The sequence below is a fragment of the Platalea leucorodia genome (genome assembly GCF_965183815.1).
Source record: "Platalea leucorodia genome assembly, chromosome: 8".
Classification (NCBI taxonomy): Eukaryota; Metazoa; Chordata; class Aves; order Pelecaniformes; family Threskiornithidae; genus Platalea; species Platalea leucorodia.
In genome coordinates, this window is record NC_138830.1 from 52,477,860 (window position 1) to 52,488,634 (window position 10,775).

The 10,775-nt window shown below is 41.1% G+C and overlaps 1 protein-coding gene across 1 annotated transcript; it reads right to left on the minus strand.

The window, feature by feature from the left end:
- Positions 1 to 1,658: 1,658 nt before the first annotated feature.
- Positions 1,659 to 10,077, minus strand: MPHOSPH6 (M-phase phosphoprotein 6). The gene is made up of 5 exons (XM_082319157.1): positions 9,935 to 10,077; positions 5,778 to 5,890; positions 4,108 to 4,198; positions 2,976 to 3,073; positions 1,659 to 2,515 (listed from the first exon to the last, which is right to left on the minus strand). The coding sequence occupies exons 1-5, from the start codon at positions 9,983 to 9,985 to the stop codon at positions 2,371 to 2,373; spliced, it is 498 nt and encodes a 165-aa protein (XP_082175283.1). The 5' UTR covers positions 9,986 to 10,077; the 3' UTR covers positions 1,659 to 2,370.
- Between the last annotated feature and the right edge of the window lie 698 nt (positions 10,078 to 10,775).

Genomic DNA, 10,775 nt, shown 5'->3' on the forward strand with positions numbered 1-10,775 from the left:
GGCTGAATTTTAGTTTTCTCTTGCTCATAATAATGCACTATGAATGGTGCTTTTAAAGGTGCATTTTACAAACTCCCCATGAGTAAGAGATTGTGCTAAAAATTAGTAGTTGTTCTTACTGTAGCATTTCAATAGCTCAACTAGCCACCAGCTAAACGTCAACAGCAGAGCACCCAGATTTGAAGACAATAAACCAAAATCTATCATTTCTTCATAGTTGGTGTTGGGCACATTTAGGAAACAGAAGAACCACCTTCCCCCCCCCCCCCCCCCCCCCCAATTCCAAAATCATGGATTTTCTAGGAAGCTGTTTAGAGTTCACTCACCCTCTTACCCATGCACCATGCCGCTCACATTTCCAGCCATCCCTCAGGAAATGACATGAAATTAAGGACCAACGTATGGCAGAAGTTCCTTTAACTGCGCAAAATTACCTCCCACTGGACTGAACAGAACCCTGCAATGCAAGAGAGCTCTCTGCATAGAGCCTTGGCAAAGCAAGGCTTCACACGGAGTTCATCTGAGCCACTAATCGTTATCAAAATTACCCAAAAGCTCCTTTACACGAGACCACTGAAACCTTCTCCAATCTGCTGTCTCTCAGGACGTGCAATTAGAGTGACATCTCCTGGTTGCTGGTGGTTCACTAGAACACACTTTTCCTCCTCAACTATCCAGCGTAGCTATGCAGAAATTATCTCTCCATTGAAGAAATCTGCTCAGATAGAGGGGAATCATTTTCCTATTAATAAGCAAGAAAGAATAATGGGATATATTCTGAGTTTTTCTTGCGATGACCAACAATAAATCATTTCTTAGCTCAGGTCACATCTTCCATGCGAAGAAAAATGTCTTGCCATCATTAACTTCTTTTCAGCTAGCAATAATATATGATTGGGTTTTAAGTAATTGAACCAGTAGCATCTAATTAGCTCTGAAAAAACTATCTCAGATCATGAATCACAGACCTTCCACCTGTATAAGGACCCCTTACTAGCTTAAAAGTATATTTCTCTTTCCATGTGTGATCCATCTTGAATATCTAATGAGGTGCTCTTGATATATGGATTATAGTTCATATATCACATGCAAAATACAGCGGGGACACAGTCTCTTTCTTTATATAACTTGAGTGTCATGTCTTGCTTCACCGAGTTGTTAAAAAAAGAAAAAAAAAAAAAAAAAAGCCTCTTGTGTCCATGACAGAATGGCCACTACTCACTTCAATTTAACAAATTCCTCTTTCTCCAGAGAGTCAGCAGAGTAACTTAGACATATAGCTGGGGAAATGAAGTAGTGGAAAGAAATATTTCTTGTTAAAAGCCAGGATACAGAGAACTGCTATGATTTTAGACAAGCCCACACTGACATTTTTCAATGGGCCCAGAGCACTGACTGAACAAAGGGCATGATGTTTCCGTCCTAACGTTACTTCAGATGGTTTCATTGCACACTAAACAGAACAAGTCAGTGCAGTCAACTAATATTTGGGGACATTTGTGGCCAGCACAAGACAGGATCACTTCTGCTATCAGATTGTATTAAGCATAATTTTTTACATTAAATTAGGTAAACCACAATCATTAACCACAAAAAGATGAGTTTTTATTCAGTTTTCAAATATGTTTCTGAAGCTGTTATTATGCTTTTGACAAGACCTAGATAATTGTAAGATTGAGGGTTTTTTGCTGAAAAAGAGACAAGATTAGCAAACTTCTTTTGGAAGACAGAAATTAAGATTCACAATCTGCTCAAGTGTCAAACTGTAAACGTTGCCCAATATTTGGCTTGCTCTATAAAAAAAGTCAAACCCCTCTATTTTTAAATAAGGTTTATAAAAAATAAAATTCAACAAAATGGATTTTATCTCTGTGTTCTCTTCCCATCTTATTTTTAGCACAGTAAAAAAACCAAAACCTGTTTCTGCTGACTTTTTTCAATTTGAAGACAGCAAAGGTTTTCATTTTCATAATAAAAAACACAGTGAAAGCTGAACTGCCTTACTGGATTGGACAAAGCTCGTCTTTACTCCAAATGCTTCTTTCAGATGTTATCATAAATTGTAAATAATCATGCTCTCGATTGCATGTGACACTCAATCTAGTTATGCACAACAATTAAAAAGGCTGATGGGATTAGTGTGCCACATATTAAAAGCTGCTGAGAAAGGAAAGGATGTATGACATCCATTACATACACACCCACTTTGAAAAATGTTTGTCGTGTGGATGGTAGAAATTTCAATGACAACAGACTCAGATTTACAAATCTATCCTTTACATTAAATAGCAAAAACTCCAAACAATCTCCAGTTCGTGGTAGTATATTTGGTAGATAACATTTCTATTAACTCCAGTTGTGCAGCTGACATTAATCCTGAGGTTTTAAGAACTTTTTCTTAGCTTTTTTGCTAGGTCTTGTGTTACTATTCCCATCTTCATCTTCATCCTGGAGTACACGCTGGTCTCTTTTCCTCAAGAATTTCTTCCCTATTGTTCCCACTAATGTTTCATATCTGTAAAGATAATAAAAAATTTACAGCTTTTACTAAAATCAGAGAAAACTTCAATGGAGCAAATCATATATCTAATCAACAATTTAAGTGGTGTAAAAAAGCCGGTCATCAAGCTTAAGAAGCACAAGTACTACCAGATCACTTATTACACTATTATTCATTCTGATAGTTTGGGTTTGTTAGCAATCTGGAACAAGGAGGGAATTAGCACGGAATACCTGGATATCAAAGGGCAGAAAACCCCTACAAGACATTTCACCCCCAAAAGTGATGGAGATTCCACTGAACACACACCATAAGTCCTGGAAATCCAGTTCTGTAAAGTACCGTATTCTGTTCTGTTTTTTTTTTTTTTATTGTTTCATTTTGTTTGTTTGCTTTTTGGGTTTATTTTCTCACACAATGCAGTAACATATCATATTCCTAGCTAATATTGATTATGTCATAAAATATAACTTACCTTCTGGCCATTTCTTCATCTGACACATCAGCCTCCATTTTATCATCCACTTCAATTTCTTCTTCCTTGCACCTAGAGTTCATTTGGATCATTAACTTCTGAAAATGAAGTAAGAAATAGCTTAAACACATAACCCTGACACAATGGCAACCACACTGAAATTCACTGGTAGAAGAAATGCATAAAAGGTAAGAATCAAATTTAATAATTATTTGCTGTTCCTTGGTCAGGCTAGAGCATGCTGTAATGAAAACTCATGAAGAAAAGGCAACATGCCTGCCTGTTGCTAAGCTGAGCTTAGAGTTTGCCTTTGGGAAAAGAGGCAACACAGAGACAGGGTTTTCAGTGAATCGTACTATTCAAATATCCTCAAGAGCACGCCAGGCATCTTCAGGAGACCAGAGAATTAGATCATAATTCATTTTTCATTGTGATGTTAGCACATAGTCCTTGAAATGGTTTTGTTAAGAAGGAAAAATATCTGCAAGGATTTACAATAAACTACTAGTAAAAACCATGAAGCAATAATATGCCAAGTCACAGTGAGAGCAAGTTCAAAATAACTAAAAGAATGCCCTAGTAAGTCACCTTGCATAGCCTTTTGCATACCTCTTAGTCTTTACACCTTCATCCTCTTGCTTCAGTTCAGTGGTAACATTTTTATTACTATCGCATTGTAGTTCTATCAGCATGAATCATGCCAGAAAGAAATCAAAGACTCTCTTGCCTAGAATTTTTACTTTGGAACTTTAAGGCCTTACTTACACAATTAAGTGTTGAATAAATAGGGTTGAATGTTTGTAGGATTGGATTCTAAATTAAATGGCAGGAGGAAAAGTGAGCTATTGTTTTGGTGAGCGGCATGTGGGACAGTTTCCTCACTTCAGGGAGGGAAAACCTGCAGGAGTCATGCAATTACTGACCATCAGCACAAGGCCATAAAAAGCTTCTATTTACCAGATGCTGCATTGATCAACACTTTGGTTTGAATCAGGGATTTCCCGTACATGGGAGGATTTATGGAAGGTGCTGCAAAGGCCAAACAGCATGCAGTGTGAACACTCAAATCCTCACCCCCAGGGGCTTCAATCCTAATGCGAGACCACCTCAAAACAGAGTATTTAAACAGTACCTCAATTTCTGGATTGAATCCTTTGAAGGACATTCTGCCATAAAGTAGATCCTCACATGGCATAAAGCTCCTCTCTTCTATTATAAAGCTCCTGCATGAAACCCCAAACGCAGCATTTGTCAAACGGTGCGCTTTAAAATAATCAAATTAAACAAATGCAAAAAGCATTTGCTGTCTTCCCCCCGCAAAAATAAACAAAACCACAGTGTATTTTAAACCATCAACTACTTTCTGAAGCTTAATTGCTCTGATAAATCTTTCAATACAAGGAGCTTGGAGTGCAAAGGAATACTTTTTGCCAGTTAAGCTGTGCCAGTTCCACAAGCAAAATTAACTCTCCTGACAAAAAGCACTCTTTGCTGGTATCATTCCACCTACATTAATGCTTTTGCCAGAACAAAAATACCACATAAATATCACTCTCCAGGTGGCATTACTATACCAGCAAAAGCTTCTAATTAATTTTTCATTGTGATGTTAGACCTGGCATTAGTTGAGTCTGTCAGGATATAAAACACTGTGTAATTCTCTGTTCAGCAGAGAAAGATTTCCCCTTTCTCCCTCCTTTTTTCCTCTTTTAATGAGCATGGAGCGAGAAAAGAAACATGACCCTCAGGCATGCATAATACACGCGTTAGATAAAAGTACTTCCGTGAATTGTTCCATCCTTCTTTTCCTTGCACACACATGCACCTCTTCCCTCATCCTCTTCATCTCCCATGTACAACAACCTCCTACGATCGTACGAAGTTAGGCTGAAGAGATCAAGCTCATTCTCCCACCTCAAGGTAGGATCAGTTAAACATGCACCATGAACAACAGACGTCCACCTAACCTGTCCTCAAAAGACTGCCAATGATGAAGAATCCAGTGTCTCCTTAGGCAATCTATTCCAGTGCTTCAATAGCCTCATTGTTAGAAAAATTCTCCCAATGTCCAGCTTGAACCTTCCTTGCTGCAACTGAAGCTCAAATACCTTTTTGTCATATCCACCAACAGTAATGGAAAATAGTTTATCAATGACCTTATTCAACTACAGTTAATTCCCTGGATCCCAGCTTTTTAAAAATTATGTATGTTCTCCCTCAATGGAATTTTTGTCCTCTTTTGAAAGGACAAAAATCGAGCAATTTTAAAAGTAGTTCTCTTGCTATTTAAAGCACCTTTCTAAATAGCAGGAATGGACATTTTCTTCCTTATTAGCTAAGCCTTCTTTTATTTTTGCGATTATCTCTCTTATTTCAAAAACAGGATTTGAAGTGAGCTGGACTCAAGAAGACAGAACTGTCCTGAATGGACCTAACTGTGTGACTGGAGCTGAATTTACTAACACAAGGTTTCAAACTTCTTTTTTCAAATGAAGGGAAAAAGCAGCAGTGAATGAATTGGTCCCTGCCTGAAAGAAACTAATTACATGCATCTAGAAGAAACTGTGAGGGAAAGAAAACAACACACACAAGAAATTAAAGTAGGTCAAACTGCACTAGGCAACCTTGGGAACGTCCCTGAAAATAAATACTAAAAAAAGCTGTAATGCCAGTCTGTCGCTATTTTTGCTTCTGTTAATTGGTTATTAAAAATACTTCTTTTATAGGAAAAAATATGTATATTCTATTCCCGCTCCACAACAATGTAATGATGGTAAGAAGTACAAAAGGGTACAAGCTTACTCTTTCTCCTTTAGATCTGGTAAATCAAGATACCAGTGTTCTTCACTAATTATCTTCTTTTCCTCCTCTTCTAGTTGTTTTTTAGTTTGTGAATCCAAACCCCTTTGCATGAACTAAAAAGAAAGACACAGAAACACACAGCTTCAGTTTTTTGCATCACGAGTATGTTCTGAAAATGCAATAATTACATGATGAAAGTTACCTGTTACATAGTATTTAACAGTTGATAAAAAGTAAATGCTTTTTGTGATTTTTTTTGGGGGGGGTTTAGTTTAAGTTTGGGCAAACAGACAATGGAAAATTAAACGACTGCTGATCACAGCTATCTACCGAAGTCAACAGTCAGCCACATCTGTACTTACATACGAAGAAACAAAGGCTTCCTGGTTAGTTTTGATGGATCTGAGTTGTTACAACTCCATAACTTTGCTAAGATTTTTCTAACGTTTCAGCAGAGGCCGGAGAGAACGTAATGGTGCTAAAGTTATTGCTGCATATCAGAAACCAACAGCACCCATACAAACAGCACTGGAGCTCAGAGCTAGAGGTAGGTCATGCCAGGTTGGCCATTGTTTGTAACATCTATACTTTCAATCATCCTCTTCTTTTCTCAGATTTAATTTAATGAACTGGCTTGCTTTTGTAGCCCTGAAGGCTGGAACCTGCCTTTGGAAGTGGAAAAAAGTAACCTGAGGCTACGAAGTCTTTTGTATCCAGCTGTGCTAGAAGAAGATGTTACCAGCTCTTAACTTCTCATCGATGACCCACCACAGTACCAGTCAAGCCGTATGTGTAAGCACCTGTTAACTCACTGCAGGAACAGTCTGCCAAGTTAGCCTAGACTGATAATTCTGTTTAGGGCAAGGCTGCTAATTTTGCCTAATACAAGGACATTCCTGTAACTTGCTTCCTCGGTGATAACCTTTGGCAGAGGATGGGAACAGGCAGGTAGGAACAGTAACCTCTCTCACAGCTGGGAGTAAAAGAGGGCATATGTCATGGCCTATGAAAAATTGCTGAGAGTGCAAAACTACAAACCTGATGTATGTGAAACAGCCCTTTTATTTCCATTTGTCTCAAGTCAGGTGCCTGAATTGAGTGGCAATTTAAGTATCAACAACGTTAACCAAGCATGCTGGAAAAAACAGAAGTCTTTACAGCTTTACAGTGGTAATCTTTACATTTTTGCATCCCTAGGAGCTGCGACCTCCCTCACGGACTACAGAAAGTGTTTGAATAACTGTATCTGTCAGAGGTGTACATTTATACCAATGCAATTCCCAGCTAGAGACAAGTCTACCAGTACAGTTTATACACACTCCTGCACAAAAATTGCTTTGTGGCTATCAAAGCATACCTGTACGTGCAACACTGCAGAGGAATTTCATATCGACTAATTTTACCCCTCTCATTTAACGTAGCACCATTTTTGTGTTTAGATAAGCCTGCAGGCTGACAGATAACATGCCAGTTGGGGCACATCTGTCTCTTCAACACTAGCAGAGACTTGGACGTTGTTTAGGTCCCAGCTAAAATGGGCTTGGCTGGGGATAAAGCCCAAGGAGGCATCACAAAACACTTCCCTCCCAGAAAATTACTGAGCTTATTTAAGATATATAGGTAATACAGACGTGTAATATATGTATTATATACAAACCCCACACCTTTTCAGTCTTTACAAAATGCCCAAGCAAACTAAACCAAACTCTGAGGTAAAAGGCAATATAGTCCTAGTGTCTCATTTTCTATTTCTATTTGCATCCATTTGTACAAGATCTTTAATGAAAGAAAAATTGACTTTCCGAGTCGATCCAAATTATGTCAAAGCTTTCCAATTAAAATTACAGTATCTTCTTGAGGAAAATAAGGGAATCTATCATGTGGAAAACTATATTGCTCAAGGAAATTGGTTAGCCAGTCAGAAATCTCAACAGGAGAAATTCTGCTATGAGCACCCAATTAGACAATCATTTCACATTACATTTTAAAGATTATGTTCCTGAAGATTACTACAGGAATAACTAGGTAAAAAACATGTGATCACATTTATCTAAAATGTAAACATACATGGATGAATTAAAAATATACCCGTTGTGGTAGACACAGAGTATGTCAGTAACTGAGTGGTTATTTGGATTAGTTTCCCCACGCAATGGGACCTGGATCAAATGGTGCAAGATCTAAAAGCATGAGCCATCCCTTGACATCAAGAGGTGAGCACATGTGGGCCGGTACTTAGCGCAAAGGGTCTTCACAACGCTACCACTGACCACGTCGCCTTTGGGTGACGCTTCACCTGCCCGTTGAATTGTGATAATACATCTTATCAGTACCTGCGGAAGCAGCTGGTAAAGGATTAATTAAAACATTTGTAAACAAGATCTGCAGAAGGGAAGCGCTAAATACAAGATCTGTGTATGACCTTTTCAAAACCAACTCATCTCTTCAAAGCTGGTTACTACTGCCCAGACTGGAAACCTGCAAATGTCACAGCAGTACATTCACAGGCTGCTTCTCCACAGCCTTCCAAGGAAGAAAATCTAAAAGCCGGCTTTTGAAATCTCCCGGGCGTTAATAAACTGGCAAAAAACAGGAGCGGTAATTTCATTTTAAAAGAGAGTATTACATAAAAATAAGAAAAAATAACGATGTTGCAATCCAGGTTATGGGAATCTTACTCTGTCATACGCTGCTGGCTAACTAAGCTCAACATCAACTCCCTTTTGAGAGCAAGGCAAGATGTGTTCTATTTCCTCTGTGCACGAGTTTTACTCTTTCATTAGCAGCATTTGTTAATTGGGATAAATATTCCACCATCTTACTGTAGAAAAGTACACTTTACATGGTAGATTGAACTGAAGTCAGCTAAACTCCTTTCAGCCAGTGTCTGAAATATAGTCCCATATAAATATGCGGGGACAAAAATGGTTAAATAAAACATTACAAGCAAGAAGCCACAAAGGCCCCGTCATATTCAGTTATAAAAATGTAATGGATATTAAGATTTAAAAAAAAAATTAATGGCAACTCAACTTTTACTGGTTGTTGTCCAGCAATAAAGAACCATCAATCACAGCAGAATGTACTCTACTGAATTAGGTTTTGTAGTACACGACGTGAAGCAGAATCCATTAGCCAGTAAGTGGAGACTAATTTCACATTGGAGTTGACATGAGATTCACAATTCTAAGGGTAACAGGCACATCAGGATGTTACTAACAGCCCTTGCATTTATGAGTTGGGAAAGGCAGTTAGCACTGTCGTTCAGGCTCGGTATTTTATTAGCCATCAATGTAAACAGCCAAAAAAATGGACACAATAAAAAAAAAAAAGAAACTTTTTTTTTTTTCGAGATTAAAAGCCCCCCCCAAGTAAGGCAAGCAACATTAATATTTTAATTTCAACGCCGGTATGTGGTGGGGGAAGAAAAGACTATTCGTGATAAACAACCTAACTGCAAAGAAACCAGGTGGAACGAAGAGACTCTCAAATGGTGCCCAAAAGTTGGCTCTTGCTAGTGCAAGACTTTTGCTGCAATCATTAAGTTGCTTTGCTGGATCAAACTCTCCAGCACCCTCCAGTTCACAACCCCCGAGACCTCTCGCCAGCGTTTAGGCAGCCCGGTATTCGGTGACAGCTCTTTGAAACCGCCTCTTGCCAGTGAAGTTGGAAGGAAGCAGCTCAGACAGCTGCAGGCCTGAGTGAAAGCGCAAGCGATAAATATGCATTTTACAACGTGCATTACGGGAGGTAGGAGACACTCGTGCCCCTGTGTCAGACCAGGACAGACGCTGCGTGGCCAGGTGTGGACACGGAGGAATGCCCCAACCCAGGGAAGGGCCGCCCGCGACGGCCTGGTTCATCCAGGAGACCCCCGCCCCGCACAGCAGGGCTCGGCCCCTCACGGGCCGCTGCCGACGCCTCGGGGGCCGGCGCGGCCCGGGCAGACGCGGCCCCATCCTCCCGCCCCCGGGGCCGCCTCACGGCGCCGGGGCCGCGGCGGGCAGCTCCCCGGCAGCAGCGGGGCGCTGCTCCCAGCAACCCCGCAGCCGGAGGCGGCCGCTCTCTCCTCACCCCACCGCGGCCCAGGCCTCAGGCCTCCCCCTCCCCTCCTTCCCTGCCCCGCTCCCGGCGCCCCGCCGCCGCCCCCCGCTCACCTTCATGCGCAGCAGGTTCTTGGACAGCTTCGTCTTCACCTCCCCGGCCATGGTGGCCGGCGCTGCCCGCAGGCCGCACTGGATCCCCGCGCTTGCGTAGCGCCGCAGCCGCGCACGCCGGAGGAGGAGCGGGAGGAGGCGGCGGCGCGGCTCCACCCTCCGCGTCCGGGGCGCGGCTGCAGGGACAGGCCCCTGCCCACACCCCCGAGGAGCGGCGGGGTGTGCGGGGCCGGGGTGTGCGGGGCCGGGGTGTGCGCGCTTGGTGCAAAAAGAACGTTAAAAAAAGCAACTTTCCCGTATAGAGGCGGTTATGTGGGGTGAGGGAGATTGGGTGTGTGAGCAGGAGACAAATCTGACTCGGTATGAAATGGCAAATTAGTAGGGGAACCTCAGATTTTTTATCAATGCTTGTGCATTCTGTGGTGCTGCCGGCGTACGGTTTCATCCATGATTTTCTGATATTTCAAAGAGAAGAAGGAGAGAGATTTCAAAGAGAAGGAAAGAGAGTATAAAATCTATCTCATATTGGCTTTGGGAGACTGCTTGACTTGGCTAGCTTTTATTTTTTAAAATCAGCACCGACTTTTACTTGCAAAAAAAAAAAAAAATCACAAAATGGTCAAATGTGATTAAAACTGGGAAGCACATAAATTCAAAGATACTACAAAAAGCTTCAAAGCTCTGTTAGTCCTGAATCATGATCTTTGAATTCAATCTGGGCAGCGCTGTCTTTGGGCTGCCAGGCTGGGCCCTGGTAGCTGAGGAGGAAATCCTGATAGGAAATTGCCAGCTGACTCCCAGTCACAAGCAGCTACCACAATTTCTGTATATATCCTCATAA